The following is a 16,300-nucleotide window of genomic DNA, read 5'->3' as shown; positions in this document are numbered from 1 at the left end:
TAGCTTGTAAAGAACAGTATATTATACTGTCTCTGAAAATGCATAAATTTGACATTTTTCCCCAAGCTCAACAAACTACATAAAGTTGTTTTTAGCTGCCAGTCTGTGAGAGAAGCTGCCCAAAGCAGCTGTGTTTAATTTTATTAAAATCAAACTTTCCCTTCATGAGCACTAACACATTTCACTTCCACTTCTTCTACAAGGAATCCTTCCACAGAGGGGGGGCTCTGTTAAGGTCAGAAGAAAAAGCATCTAAAAGTTCTACTTCCTCCCCAAAATAAAACCTCAGTATCTACTGTCTTATTAGTTACTAGCTGACTGAAGTACAATAGTTTAATTCCTACGCGGTGTAACGCTGCCGGGAGGTGGGGGGTGCAGGGGACATTTACACACAGTCCTCTTCCACGAGTATTCCGGACCCGGTCAGTAAAGCCAGTTTTGTTTAAGCGAGCCCTATGCCCCCCCCCAGCATTTTGCCCCATAAATATTATCATGTAACTTTTATAGTCCTCATCTACTCTGCAAGGACAGAAGCTTTACCTATTTATCTTCTCTATATTTAATGTCGTAGACATTCCAAAATTGAGCCAAGCTTAATCTCTTCCTTTCAAACGGAGGTTTGTGACATCAGACACGAGCGAGGAGATTTGAGAACTGCTGATCCTCTCTCTTGTCAAAGAGCCAGAGCAGGTTTTGTTGAATTAAAAAACTGCCCTTGGTGTGGTATAATCCAACTCCCATTTCTACGAGCAAGTTTAAGCCTGTAAAAGTTCTGAGGGAAACACTGACAACTCCACTGCTCCAGCTGCAGAAACCGGTTCGAGTTCTAAGCGGAGACCTTTCATCCCTTTTCTTTACACCACAGTATGGAACCGCTGGCTCGAACAACCCCCAGGACACGTACACAGGAACGTTCCCGCTCGCTGCGCGGCCGCAGCGGCTCCAGCGGCGGGGGCTGAACCGCCCCCCGCGCCCCAGCCCCGCCGCCTCGCTGCCCCCGGCCCCAGCCCCCGCCACGACCCCGCCTCACCCAGGGCTGCCCATCGCCCACACCCAACTCAACGAGGACGATTTAAAGGTATCGAGGGAAAAACTCCTATTGCAGAACTGAAAGTGGATGAATCTGCACAGGTCTCAGGCTGATCTTTAAAGATTTCACACAATTTGCATCTGGTAGAGAACGTTCCCCGGGGCGGGATACACATTTCCCTGTAACTCTACGTTTTCCCACTTAAAAATCTCAACCGCAATTAAAAACCTCTCAGCTTACTCGCAGAACAGGGCACCCTTCGACAGATTTTCAAGCTTTATCTGCGTGAGGTTGTAACGATATTCAATACAGAAAACCGGAATGAATCGGAGCTCACAGCCCGGCAAAGCGCTCCCCCACGGACACGCTGTCCCGCAGCGGCTCAAAGCGACGCGTCAGCTCAGTCCCCCCCTCTCCTCGCACCACGCAGCGTCGCCTCCCGAGGAAGCACCGAGCACGAGGAAGCGCCGAGCACGAGGAAGCGCCGAGCACGAGCACGGTGCTGCAGACGCGTGCAGCGAGCGAGCGGATCCGCTCCTGCAAAAACCTGGGAGCTGGGGATGGGGCTGGTTCAGCACGATGGGATCTGCCCAGGCTCTGCTCAGCACAAGCTGCTCAGGAGCCTCAACAGTCTCCAACTTCTCCAGCAGAAGCACCAACTATTTTGGTTTTGTCTCAGTTTCAGAGGCTTTCGAAGCGGAGCGACGCCTCCTTTGTTCGTAAAATGCCTTAACATGGGGCACAGACCCGGCTCCCCTTTGGGGAACGCACCCTTCCCGACAGCAGCAGGGCGGGGGGTGCAGCCTCTCCACTCTGAGAGCGTCTGTTACAATCTCAGGGCTGTTTGTCCCCATTTCTTTGCCAAAGGCTTCTCTAAGGCAGAGGGGAGATGAACTCAGGGTCAGGTTGGAGTCGGTTCACTGGGTGTGTGTGTCCCCCCTCGGCCTCTCAGGGTTTGCAAAACATTGAGCGGAAGAGTCGAACAGCATCAGGCAGCAACTGTCGCCTGCCAGCACGTTCAACACCCACCAGCTCCTCACACAGCCAGGCCCACCTCGTTCTGCCTCAGCCACCACACAGCGCAAAGAAAAGACTATAAAACAAAGTCTTGATCCAACACAGATTAAAAAAATCCACAATTTTAAGACCAACTGACACAAACATGCCTCAAAGCCAGGGCGCATCCGTCCGAGCTCCCGGCGTTAGCCCAGGTTAAGTTCCCTCCCAGGGGGGTTTCTGCCACGCTGTTACCAGCAAACCAGTCCCAAGGTAGCTCAGGTCTCCTGCTGCAATTAAATCCAACCTCGAGCTCAGGTCTACGTCCCCCGGAAAACCTCCGTCACTCCTGAAAAACGATTTATCGAAGAGGAGGAATCCTTACACCAGCTCGGAAAACGCCGCCCCTCCTGCACACGGGTAGAACTGCCAATTTACAACGCAGCTATCGGAAACGGGTAATTCATGTTCCCAGGGAGCAGATCAACCGCTCACACGATTTATTTTTGGTTTTGAGCTCAATAAAAGGAGACTAGAACCAGCGACAAATTCAACATCAGCACGTCCACGCTCCAAAACAAACCGCTGTGACACGGGCCCGTCCGCAGCGGCAGGTCCCAGTTTCTTAAAAAATGGAGAAAGATGGCAAGAAAAAACGCGGTTTATCCCCAACGCCGCGCAGCCCCGCAAATGCTGGGATTAGTTTTTCGGCTGGTAGCTTTATCACTTGCCTGAACACATCAACAGCCACCAACGGGAAGTACTGTCTGCAAATTCCAAAGAAATAAAGTAGCGGTATCTGGAAGTCGGTCCAGGCTGAAGGCAGGCACGATTATGGAGTAAAATTATCTGAACCGTCACCTCCACTTCCACCTGTTGTCACGCTGTGAGAAAACGTCGGCAGCGTCGTCACCGTTTGGAGACGGAAGCACCTACGGCAGCAACACGCTTCGGAGAAGATCCCGCGGCGCCAGGTCCCCGCAGCAGCGATCCCCGAGGCGTTCGCTTCTGTCCCAAGGACTCGGGTCCTGCAGAGGCTTCCGAGCAGAACAGCTCCGGGGGGAAACCTCCAGGCCTCGCCCGTCCCTCCGAAGCTGCGGAATGTGGCGGAGCGGTTCGGAGGCTGCCCTGCCCTGCCCTGCCCTGCTGCACGGCCACACCAAAGCTCCTGGGAACCGGGACGAGCAGTTGGACAAACTCAAAGCAACCGGCTCCCGACAGCCGAACCGACACCAGCGATCTGCTGCCTGACAGCACAGGGCTGGAGACGGGTCAAGAACCATCAGAATTTTTCCCTTTGTCTCCTAAAAAAACAGATGTGTGTCTTGCCACATGGGTTTTCTGCCTGAAATTCTGTTGTCTTAAAGCTGGACCAATTACTAAATTAAAACACGATCGACAAAATAGGACCTTTGACCACACCAACACCGACGTCAGATCACGGATTCTCCAGCAAGCGGAAAACGTACGTCAGAAAACACAACACGTAGCATTTACATTAGTCTCCTGTAGCTACTTAACAGCAAAATATAAAGTAAAAAGAACTAAGATCAAACAAAACAAACGCTATTTTGCCATTTTCCTGCAACTTAAGTTACGAGACGACACGTGTGACCCTTAAAGAAGCAACAGGCTGAGCTGGTCACAAGGAGAGGGCCGGGCCCGGAGCGCAAGGCGGCAGAAGCACCCCCCCGCGTCTGCCCCCCACGTCTGCCCCCCGCCGCGGCTCCCCGGCAACACGCAGGGGCAGGAGGGATCCGCCGCGTTCCGAACCCGAGGAGGGGAGGGTCCGCGTCTGCCCCCGACCCCCAGGACCTCAAAGCGCCGACCAGGAGCACGACGGCGGGGCCGGCTCCCCGCGCTGGGCGGCCACGCTCGCCCCGAGCCCAAAAATGGGGGCGCAGGCGCCCGGTCTTGCTCTTCTCTCTTTGGTCTGGTTACCTGTGACCTTCAGAACTCCACAGCGCTCAGACAAGACGCTTCGTGTTTCGAAAGCGGAAAACCTGCAACGGAGAAAGAGCAGCGGGATCTTCCTGCTGCCCGGTTCTGGGCAGCGTTAGAGTCCCCGAATCGCAGAACAGTTTGGGTTTAGGTCGCGCGAGAAGAGGTTTTTCACGTGCCGAGTCTATCGGGGCACAGAGACGGATCTGAAAGGGCCCGACGAGGCTCCTCGTACCCGCCACGCGATCACCGACAGCAAATCGCCCTGAAGGACTCAAACCCCCTCTCGCTCCCGGTAGCGAACACGTTCCAGCCGCAGCTCCCTCTGTACAGACCCTCTACGCTACGGATTCGCTTCCCTTTAAGCTTCCCACTACACAGTTCTCCGCAGCGGCCCCTGGGGCAGCCACCAGTCAATTTACTGAAGAAAACAGTAAACGTAATTTTACCCCTTTAGGCCTTTATTTTGATAAAATTGGTCAAGCCCACATAAGGCAATATACACCACAGTTAAAACCACCCCCCTCCCCCCCCACAAAATAATAAAATAAATAACACAAATGAATATAGTACGTAATGTAGTGTTTTGTTTTGCAGTATAGAAATTCCACACAATGATTCTGTTTAAAAAGGTAAAAATGATTTATAATACACAGTTATAATGTCATCATGGTGCCCGCATAGAAAACTGACATGCAATCCATGCCTACACTGCGCAGTATAAATAATATGCAACTAAAAATACAAAGAACAGGAACACTACAAATTATTTTTTTTTTTTTTTTGCTTTTTTGTTTTTTAAAAAGAACAGACACACGTAACAAACGCTACCTGCGCTTTCACATTGCCATCACAGTGACGGGGGTTCCGTTTTTCAGAGGAATAAACGCTTTTTTTTTTTTTTTTTTTTTTTTTTTTTTGTCTCCTGAAAGCACAGCGTACATTGTCACCTACGGGATGATGAGGGGGCTTCCTCTTCCTTCTTGTACAGAGGGGGTTTCCAGGGCGAGGACCATGCTCGTTAAGGGACAGATCTCAAGCCTTAATTATTTGTTTCTGCAGAAATCCAAGCTTTTACAAACAAGCACAGTCAAGGCCTTGTTTTTGAGGGAAAGTTAAATGATTCTCTAAGTTATCGGATGCTGCTTTTATGCAAACTCAGAGGGCAGCTCCTTTTCCTCCACAAGCGTTCTCGTCGCACGGATTCGCACCAGGGTTCTCAGGCAACGCTTGTGGAAAAAAAAAAATCAATTCTATTTAAAAGAAGGTTAAGAAAAACGTACAAATAATTAACAATTTCTTAAATGAATTTGCAGCCTCTTTCTGGAAACCTTTTCCCCTCTTGGGAAAAAAAAAAAGGAAAAAAAAAAGGAAAAAAAAAAAAAAAGGAAAAAAATCCAACCGGAAGGTCTCTGTACAGGAAAGGTTTCGCACAGTTAAGGGTCGCTGCGAAGTGTTCACTGACATGCAGAAGCCGTAGCGAGCCGAGAGGTTCGGCGCTGCCCGCGGCCAGTCACGCATGCGGCCGTGACCGGACCCGGCCTGTGCAGATTCATTCCAGAGAGGATGCGAACGCTATGTACAGTGAAAAGAGCCTCCCCCGCCCCGCCCCGCCCCGCAACCAACCGCAAAAGTTCTGGTTTTCTGTTGAAAATCACAGTATTTTAATACACTGAAGGTTTATTCCTATTATTTCCCCATTGTATTGGCAAATGCAACAGTCTAGCTTGGGAACTTTTTAAGATAGATATATATATATAAAAACACATGTTGTAGGGAGGGGTAGGGTTCACTCAGCAGGTATGTTTGGACAGTAACCCTTTGAGACACCAGACAGTTTCAACATCATTTAACTCAAAAAGTTATAAATAATAATACTTTTTTTTTTTTTTTTTTGCTAAGTGATCTTTTTTCTTCCTGCTCCCGTCCGCCCCGGGGCGGGCAGGGCCAGCTGCTCCCCACAGCTCTCGCTCTTACACACACAATTTAAAATGAAAACCACTGAATTTTCAAATCAAATCAGATTACTTGTGCTGAAAACACTGGGGATCCGCTCCAGGTTTACGCTTGACAACTTAATGGATTGGGTTTGCTTTAAAATCAGCCTTATGCACACACACGTTACAAAAACATAAATTTTAAGGGGAGAGGGGGAGAAAAATCCCTCTCGAAGTGCAGCTCCTACATGATGCTGTCAGGAAACCGGCCTCCCGGGAGGCAAAATGCAAGAGCTGTCAGAGTAACTGCTCCGGTTCTCAAAGGGTCGGGACTAAAAGCAGCTTTTTCCTGCCCACTACCGGGGCTTCCGAGATGAAGCACATCGTGTCACACACAGCCCTCATCCGCTTCCCACGCTGACCTCGGCGGCCTCCTTCCCACTCCCAAAGCACCTTCCCCGCCTGCCCCGCACGAAAGGAACAAAAACCTGGATTTCTCTCAACTAGATGGTCCCTAATTTTGACAGTTGCATCCAGACGTGTTATTTTTAAATTAAGGCCATTTTAAATGTCTACTTACAAGTCTAATAAACAAGATTTCTTATATACACATGTAGATTAAAAAAAATTAGAAGGTAGCATTTAGCAACAGCTCCCTGTAAAAGTCTCCAGTGAGGAATCTCATCTCCTACTCGGATGCTTCATTCTGAAGTGACTCTGGTTTTAAAAAAAATAGATCACAAACAAGAATTTACATGCATGAGAGTCATTGGAACGAGAGCGCGATACAGACAGAAATCCCACCAGGGAACTACGTGAACTGCAAGAAGCGTAGTCAACTCCCACTGTACCTTTGGCTGTTTCAAAGCAAAGGACTCCGAGTCACCTGTGACCAAATTACTCCTGTTCTTTTAGGGTATCCTCCTGTTTGAAGCTACCTTTTTTTTTTTTTTTTCTCCTCCTTAAATTGAAAAAGCATTAGCAATCTGAAATAAGCAGACACCAGGAGTTAACGTACTACTGGGCTCAGATCCTGACAAAAACCGTTTTCAACAAAGATGCAGGATCACCTTTCAATTGCGTGGGAAGGAACAAAAAAAAAAAAAAAAAAAAAAAGACACAGGTAAGCGAAGAGAGCGAAAGAAAAAAAAACATTTTTAGTGCAAATGGTCAACTAATGGCACAAACGTGAGCAAACACGCACCCGGATTAGAGAGATCCCAACAACGATTCTGCTCAGCAGTGTTTGCATGAATCTCAGGACGGCGTCCCACCGATTTCTGGAAGCACACAGAAACCTAGTATAACTCATTAAGAGCAGGCCAGCTCCTCCGCGGACCTTCGTTATCACTTGCTGAAAACAGCAAAGAAAACTCTTTCTCGAGGGGAACGGGACGGGGAGAAGCGCTGAGGGTTTGTTTTTTTTTTTTGCGTTAAAGTCATGACAGCTGAGAAAGAGCGGACACGTTTTTAGACAAAAAGCAAATCCAGCTGATGCAGATCGAGTGGAAAGAGAGCAGATGTGGAACTACCATGCCAGAGGGGGGGGATCAACAAAACACAACTCCTCTTGGAATGGAAACTAAAATGGCTCTTTAATGAGGCTGTATTGAACAAAAAGAGAGGTGGGTGTTCAAGCCCTACTGCACGGAAACGCTTTCCTCTAGCAGGTGTTTGTCCATCTCACGTTCGGGGTGTTAGGCGCAACGTAACTTTTAATTTGTTAATAAGACTGAAAATAATGTTAATTCGTAACTTCTACTGAAGAGAAGGGTCCTGTACTTACAGATTCTGTTACTGCGCAGGTTCTAGTGTAACGAAGACAAGGATTTAGCAGTGCCCCTGGCAATCACTACGAGCCTGCTGGGCTCTTGATAAATCTTTAAACGCATTTTTCAAATCTGAGAAGAGTCCCAAGTGCCGAGATCTGGGAATCCTCATCAGTTCAGCCACAGCATTTAAGTGAAGCCACCAATTCAGAGTCAATGGGTGGTTTGTGGTTTGGGTTTGGTCTTTCCAATTTGCCCTTGATAAAGTGTCATTCACCAGTCCGTTATACTGCAGCACAGAATATTAACAAGGACTAACAGAAATAGTCTATTATAAATTTAACAGAATCTCAACCTGTTCGAGGATACAGTACTATTCACTGTGGAGCAAGCTATTTTTTCCCCAGGGTGAAAGAAGGAATGTCTAAGTTCCTGCCACCCTATTTTGACTATATAAAAGGAAAACATCTAGACTTGCCTTAGGCTTCCTCACTTCTGCTTAACATCTGTTTAAAATTCCAGTTAGTTAAAAATACCTATATATATAATATATATAATATATTTCTGGAATAAAAACACAAAAAAGAATGTACTGTACAAGTATTATGTAGAGTGCTTCAAATGGCTGTATGTAGTTTAGCTACTTTCCTAATATCCAAACACTTAAATAAAAAAAACCCAAAAAGGTCATAAATAATGGTAACAGAATAAGTAATGAATAAGAATAAAAAATAAAAAATAGTCATCATGATTTGAGCCAGGCATTGCTATAGAAATGCCCTTCCTGTTGCCCAGGAATCTCTCACAAAAGTAAAATTAGAAATATGCTCTGCAAGTTAGTCTCCTATATTCTTTTAGCTGCTTTAAAATGTTCTGATCCTTCCTCCATGCTAATCAAGTAATGAATTATAGTACTTTTTTGTGTGCTCAGAAATGCTCTCTCTATATATGTATACATATATTTATAAATATATATATTACATATATATTTTTTTTTAAAAAAAGCTTTGAAAATAGTGTTTACAGTTGCCTTTTTTGACTAGCTGGCTACAAAAGGCCATTGGGCTGCCAGGCTGCTTTTCCGCTTTGCCAAGAACGCGCGTTTGCTCAGGGCACGAGAGGAGGCAGTGGGTGCGGGACGACATCAAGGAAACAAACCTGAAAACAAACATGGCATATCGATAAAGGAAGAAGCGTTTTACTCTACAAAGCGGCTGTCACAAAGCAGAGTCAAAACGGCCGAAGCTCCCCCAGCCCCTCCCAGAGGGTGGCAACGCAGGATTTGCTTTCGAATCAGTGGGGGGAGAGAGAAGTGGGGGGGGGGGGGGGGGTGTGGAATCGGCGCTTCCCCCTCCCCGCCTCAACCAGCAGCCAACAAGTCGGTACGTTAGAAAGAATCTCTTTACCCTTGGCTCTGAACCTTCCTCGCCTGCCCAAAAACACCCCCTTTCTAGTGCAAAGGATAAATTGACAACTTAACGCTGGAGCTTTGGTGGGGGGAAGGGGGGGCTCTGGAGAGGAAAAGGCTGATGGAAACTCCTTACTCATTAATGGCAATGAGTGGATAAGGGGTGAAATACGGCGCGACAGGGAGTAGGGGTCTGCAGCGCTGCAAGCTTAGAACGACAAGCTTTACTCATTGTACACGTTGTGCAGGACACGTCCTGTCCTGACACGACTGACCCACTGGACTCTCGAGTTCGGCCGGGCTCCAGGAACAAGCGTCATCCCCCGCTCCCGGCGTCCACGCCTCACAGCCGGTCCATCCTGAACGTGTCCTCTGTGGCGGGGTCGGTGAGGACCATGTCTGGGTCGTTCAGCATGTGCAGTCCATCCAAGGTTAAAGGGTCAATTTTGAGTTCATCCAGAGGGAACTGGGAATCCGTGTCAAAGCTGACGTCTCCCACTCCTGCCAAAGAGCTGGTCAGTTCTTTTGATAAGCTGGGAGGAGATTCTCCTGTCACTGCAGGGAAGAGGACGAGAAAGGTGTCGGCAGGACTTAGCAAATACATATTCACCAGGGAGACAAGGCATAAAACAGCTTGCAAAAATCCTGGAATAATTTACTGAACTAAGGCTGAGGTTCAGACAAGAAACGTCTATCCTCATTTCCACCTGGATGAATTACAGATTTGTCAGAGCATCTCAAACCCATCACAATGACCCAACACAAAGCAAAATTCATATTTAGGAGCCACAAAGGTGTCACTTGAGTCTCTCTCCCTTCGGTTTAGGAGGAATAACCTTAATTTATGTGATTCTAATCAGCAAGAATCCTTGGCTGAAGTATGGACTGAACTACAGTTTTCTCAGTGGCCTGTGCAGAAATTGTTTCCAAATGTCCAACTGTGACCAGATTCGCTACCATATGTGACACTAAAAAAATCCTTTGTTGGCAAGCTCGAGCAGAGCAGCAGAGGAAGGAGTTCAGCTTTCACCGCTTCTCCCTCACTGCGGCAGAGGACCCAGTAAATTCAGAGGCAGGGAAAATCTGTAAGATAATTAGTGCTGCCATTGCAGCTCTACCTGTTTGCTGGGATTAAACGAGGCTGTCGGGCTCCCCAGCACTCGGGAGACGCACCAGACCGCTAACACGAACCTCTACACCAGGTGAAACAAAACCTTCAACGCTTCTCCTTTCTTGGCTCCAAGGGAGCCGTTGCACAACAGAGAAACACCGACACTGGGATGTTTTTACCTGTGGGTTAAGTCTGTGATTTTTCTTACCTGTAAGAATGATGTTGGGGATGTTTCCATGGCTGGAGTAATTCAGCTGCTGCGAGTCCTGCAAGCTGCCATGACTGCCGGTAAGTCCCATCATGGCGGCCTGGGAGTAGTTAAGGGTGGAACAAGGGCTGTACAGGCTGTTGGAACTAATGGCGTTTTCTATCATGTTAAACTGTTCAAGCTGAAGACCAAGGCACAAAGGAATTGTTACTTCTAACCATGAAGAAATACAGCAAAACAACTTACAGAGCTCAAGTACGGGAAGTAACGTTGAAAGAGACAGGCAAACAAATTCATCTTTAGGTTTTGTTGATCAAATATGGTCTATTTTCACTTAACTTTCCAGAATAGTTTACTGCCAATTTCAGAGTGCAGGGGAATGAGGAGGGGGTGGATGCAAAAATAAAATTGCTGCTTTCGATACCGTAAGAACAAAAGAAAAGGTAGCTTTAAAACAAAGTAAAAAACCCCATAATTCATGCTACTACCTCAGGGATCTGCCCATCAAGCACCACCTCTCAGAAGCTGTCTTATTTTTCCCTGCTACCAGAGCATTTTGCACAGTCGAACAGATCGATGCGCTGGTTGGCCGAACTAACGAAGGCAGGGGTCTGCTTGCTAGGTTTTGGTACCATGCATGAGCTGTTTGCCAAATTCAGGAGTAAATATTGTTACCACCTACAAGTGAATCCTTCCTAAATGCCACTATGGCCAGAGATGTGGGGGTTTTTTTAATCTATTTTCATTATTTTTAATCCAGTAAACTTGGCAGAACACCTTTACAAACATCTGCTACAATGGCTAAGAAGGAGGAAGGGGAAGAAAGAGTGGAGGGGGGAATAAAAATTAAAAAAAAAAAAAGAAAATAAATCCTGTGTATTGCAAACTAAAAATAACAGAAGTAAAAGTATATGGACAAAATGTGATCTCACATATAATAATCAGAAGTTGATCTATATTTATTTTAAGCTGAAAGTGGCCGAAATATAGCTGAAAATCTGAGATGAATTTGCTCACCTGATGGGATAGGGCATTAGCCTGCCTAGCTGTCATCTGCTGATCATAATAGGAGTCACCAAATACACTCCCCAGAATGGAAGAATGCTGAAAACAAAACAGAGTCTTTATGGTGCAAAAATCTCACAAACAGACGTACCCACGGTGTGCGAGTGGCTCGAGCCTTCCGACCGATTCTTCTCACAGTTAGTTAGCAGTGCCCTTTATTATTAACAACCACTAACCACCAGCAAATTCAAAACACAGTCAGTATTCCCCTCCAACACACAAATCCTTCCACGTTACGCTGCCTCTTGGTAAGCACAAAAATACAGTCAAGTAAACCAAACAAACTTCCTCACGGAGGACATACAACACAGAAAACTTCTGATTTATGAAAACAGACGAGTGCACTAGGTAACACGAGAAACAAAAAGAAGAACAAAAGCACTCTGCAACTTCAGCTTTTTTGTGAACTTTTTTTGTGTGTGTGTGTGTGTGTGTGTGAAAGACAAACCCCACACAGCAGTAAACTGCACGTTAAAACAAAATGCAAAGCTGATTGCCAGCACGCGGGTAGTGGCCGCTCACTGTCCCTGCGACCTCGTGTTCACGGAACAGCCACCGAGACAACAACATGCCAAAACAAAACGGACGTTTTAAAGTCATTTCTCTTTAGCTGCAGCTCAGAAAAGTTAACGAGAAAGCCCAGTAAAGCATGTTATCAGCAGTTCAAAGGCAAGAATCTCAGGAGGAATTCCTCAGCCTTGCTAATTTTAATGTCCCCTCTGTCACGACAAGCGTTTATCAGTTATCCTCCATCATTTATCAATTATTCTAAAGGTGACCAAGAATTCGAGGTCAATGTTTTAATACTATTCAGTACTGTCCCATAGAATTGCCAGATAGAAAAGAAATCACAGAGAGATGACTTCTATTTAAAACTGACAAATTCTGATATTCCAGCTGAAAAACTCCACCTATTGACAGAGAGCATCTATAAAAGATGGTGCCTATAAAAGACAATTTACACAGAGAGTTTGTATCAATCTTGAAAAAAACCTCGATACCTTGCATAGCATTTTCCAGCTGGTTTATCTACACATGAAAAGAGGAAGGCTACAAATTTTCTCCTTAAAAACCTAAGCAGCATATGAAATTAAGCAAAAGCTTAGGAAGTATCAGAACAGAGTTACACCAGCCACCACCGTTAAGAGCACTGAACACAGCCAAAGATTAAGATACTCAAAAAACCACCGGATGATGTCCACAACAGTGAACATAAAAATTTCAGCAAACATCACATTTTAAACATTCTCCCTCCTGCATCAGTAGCATATCTCAGTGCAGCTTATTTGCAGGTTGCATGCAAGGCAAAGAAGTCTTGTATATAAAAAAAATAAATTAATTGCCCGCAACCTCTATGAGAGGCGACTATCAGGAGAGAAGCAACAATATATTCTTTTTAAAGCAAACAAAAACCTTGCCACCTTCAGCCAGAATCCTCAGCTATCACGTTATATGGATAAATGTGGCATCAAGGGAGGAATTCACAGCCCCAGAATGAGACTCTGTGGGGGAAGGTGGCTGAAAGTTCAGCACATGCTGCGCGTGCTACAAAACCCCTCGCTGAGCAGATCCTGCGGGATCCAAGAACGGCCCCGAGCGTCCCCGCGAAGCACTTCCCACCGGCTGCATGCGAGGGAACGATCTGAATGCACTTGGAGAAGAGAGAAATTTGCTGCAGAACAGCGCTGCTGGATAACGTCCCAACACTGGAAACACCAGCCTTACGACCTCCACGGTGCTGCACGTTAAAGTGCGACACTGGCAGAGTCAGAAGAGGTAGCAGGCAACTGCCCCACATCTCTGTCAGAGAAGATCGTGACGGTGACTTCTCAGTAAGAAATGGTTTAACTGAACGAAGCCAGCTCATCCTCAATACTGATTAAATGGAGCCTGAGCCAAGAATAGGGTTTTACGGACAAAAATAAGATTTTGATTCACTTTCCTGGGCATTTATGATCTGTCACAGCAATGACCACAGAACAATAATGACATCTTTGCAGCTTAACACCCTCCTTAGAAGCAGGTAAAAATAGAAAATGGTTATTATTGGAACCAGTCTTCCAATTTATCATCCGGTCCTCAAAACTACCGTGGCTGCTCTATCCCTCGCATGAGACAGGGCTACGAGGAAATTATCAAACAACACAAGCAAGAGCCACATTATACCTGATAAGAGAAAAAGCCAAGCACTACTTAAATAAAAGAAACCCCACACTTTTCTTTAAACCACCGACATCCTATTTGCTGCCCAGTTACACTTTGATCAACTACTCAGTCTCCACATTATTCAACCCGCCACATGTGTTACCTTCTTCTTCTTAAAAAAAAAAATAATGGAGTCAACCTAGAGCTAACTCAAGCAAGCACATCAGGACCAGCCAAGCTTAACTCTATCACAGGAAAATCGTTCCCGTCTTAAGTGGCAGGCATGGCTTCAAAACTGTGTGATGCTTTATAACAATTTCTAATGAAAAATGTGCGCTTCAGGATGTCACGTACTCGACGTGAATCAAAGCCAGTTTGGACCAGCATGAGAAATACAATTGCTATTCGAGAGCTCCAAAGAGGATCAAGGCTTGCTTTTTTTTTTTTCCCTTTAACTTCCGACATTTCATTTTTACTGGAGCTTTTCAGAAGTAGGGCAAAACCTAAAATGTTTGCATTCCACTAAGCATTGTTCCCATCCTAAAAAGTTTGGGCAACGTGAAAAATAATAAACAGAAGACCAAAATCTATTAGTGCAATTCTGTTTTAGTAACTCCTAACAAAACATACCAGCCTGTATTTATTCCTCATCTCCGAACTATACTGGTTATTACATCTGTAAGCACTGAAAGTCCCAAAGGAAATCAACTGGAAATGTCATTACTTCAACACTTCAGAGTCCCAGAATAATTTATCGACAACCCTGTGAAAAACATCTTGCTAACACCATCTCCTCCAGAAACACTAGACGAGGTCTGTTTTGTCAACAGTACATCTTCTTGGGTTAATGATGTGGTGACTGCAAGGAAAAAAAAACCCCAAACCACAAAACCCCTGGCTTAAATTATTAATCTAAAAATACATACCATATTATCCAGTATACAGCCATTCTACTAAAAAAAGCAGATTTCTGTCTAATTGGAACAGTATGCCAGGTGTTAGAGGAGAAAAGCGAGGTAGTAATAAACAAGCCATTGTCAATGAAAAGCCATGCAAACACAAAGCTGAGAACTACAAGCAGAGCTTTTCAATTCGTGTTTGAACAGGAAGACCTTCGTAACAAACACACATCTAAAACACAAGAGCAAATAGATTTGGAGATGTGGAAAGATGAAAAATAACTTCTGGTGAATGAACCGTATGTGATAAAATCAAACCACAGGTTTCTATTTTTAGAGCACGTCACTCATCGTACTGATACGCTGCAGAACGATTTAACCTAAAATTAATCAGAGGAACAGGAGCAAGTGGAGGACGCCTACCCGGTCACACCTACTTTATTCCACTCTTGTCAGCCAGTGCCAGACTGTTCCACAATGGGCATATTCTGCTGTTGCAACCAATCTGCCTTTGCTTTTGGCAGATTACTCTACAGTCTAATGGATGCTGCTATTTGGGAGCTGCCCCCATAATCACAACCAACCCAAATTTTTCTTCCGAACTCTTTTTTCTTCCCCCATTGCTTCTCTCCACGCTCAGTATTTGCAACCACCACCACAGATAGCTCGCTCGCCACTACTCGCTTGTAGTTCATTGATGGAGGCAGGAAAGCTGTCTCGTTTTTAATTTAGCAAAAATAAAGAATTGTGTGGGTATTTTTAAGAGGCCAATACGAAAGTAGGCACTATTAATAAACCCGCTTCCTTTCACGCAGAGTTATGGTGTCCCACTTGAAAACAGCAGAACCTAAGCAAGAGTTTACAGGATAAAACAGGCCCAGCAGGAAAAATGACAGTCAAGTGTGCGCTCCACTGGGGAGCACTGGCTGCACTCCAGTACTCTGGACTGACCAGTGGCAACAAGTCTGTGGACAAAACCAAGAAAGAGTTATTGAGAAGTCAAGGGGGAAAGAAAATCAATGCAAAAAATCAAAATCGGATGCACTGCCCAAATGAGAACTGGACCTGAGAATTTGCAGCAAGACTGGCAACAGCTTTGCTCTACATGACAGCCTAGAGGAGTAAGTTCGCTTGTTTTCTTTGAGCCACACACAGAACACAGCAGAACTGGCAGAAGCAGGCAGAAGAGAGAGAAGTTAAGAAGCAGTTAAGCAAGGGTTAAGAAAATCCAGACAGTCCTGACACTCGGATCTAGTACTGAGCTTACCAGTGACCTGTCTCTGGCTAATGGCAAGGAGAGACGAAGCTTCAGCTTTGGAACCATGAAGGGGCAGCACTTATTTAGATAGGATCCTCCTTACAGCCTTAAACGTTAAACGATGAAACAGAAAATGTATTTTCAGACTCTGTTGTGATGCTCTGGAAGAACTTCCTGCACCTCGTTCCTACAGGTGGGATTTAGGAAAAGGGCAGCCATATGGAGCTATTTTAGCAGCATCAGATTATTTCTGTACGGAAAATCCAGTCCCTTGCATTAGGGGCACCCCCAAAGTCTGCCTTGTTTTTACCTGTCTTTGCTGCTGGCAGAGAAAAATTGCCCTTCATAGGCTAACACACACCCCAAGCTCTGACTTGCCTCTAGGACGTGTGGATGTATGAGTATATACATACACAGGAAGAAAAACCAGCTAGCATGCAAGAGAGCGTGCTTACTAACGCATTACTTGCAAGCCACAAGATACAATTGCCAATTTCAAGAGCATTTCCTCCAGCATTTTCTTTCAAAGTGTA

At 45.7% G+C, this 16,300-nt stretch overlaps 1 protein-coding gene across 5 annotated transcripts in view; it reads right to left on the bottom strand.

Annotated features, from left to right (window-relative positions):
* Positions 1-2,155: 2,155 nt before the first annotated feature.
* Positions 2,156-16,300, bottom strand: part of CRTC1 (CREB regulated transcription coactivator 1) — a 49,992-nt gene continuing 35,847 nt past the window's right edge. For 3 of the 5 annotated variants that reach the window (XM_074851781.1, XM_074851780.1, XM_074851776.1), the window contains 3 exons: positions 11,418-11,504; positions 10,401-10,581; positions 2,156-9,636 (listed from right to left, as the gene is read on the bottom strand). In XM_074851781.1, coding sequence (XP_074707882.1) covers positions 9,425-9,636; positions 10,401-10,581; positions 11,418-11,504 — 480 coding nt within the window. In that variant the 3' untranslated portion in view covers positions 2,156-9,424. The remainder of the gene's footprint in view (positions 9,637-10,400; positions 10,582-11,417; positions 11,505-16,300) is intronic. The other 2 variants (XM_074851778.1, XM_074851779.1) reach the window with 2 other exon arrangements.

The sequence above is a fragment of the Strix uralensis genome, chromosome 27 (genome assembly GCF_047716275.1).
Source record: "Strix uralensis isolate ZFMK-TIS-50842 chromosome 27, bStrUra1, whole genome shotgun sequence".
Classification (NCBI taxonomy): Eukaryota; Metazoa; Chordata; class Aves; order Strigiformes; family Strigidae; genus Strix; species Strix uralensis.
This window is presented reverse-complemented; position numbering and strand designations above follow the sequence as displayed.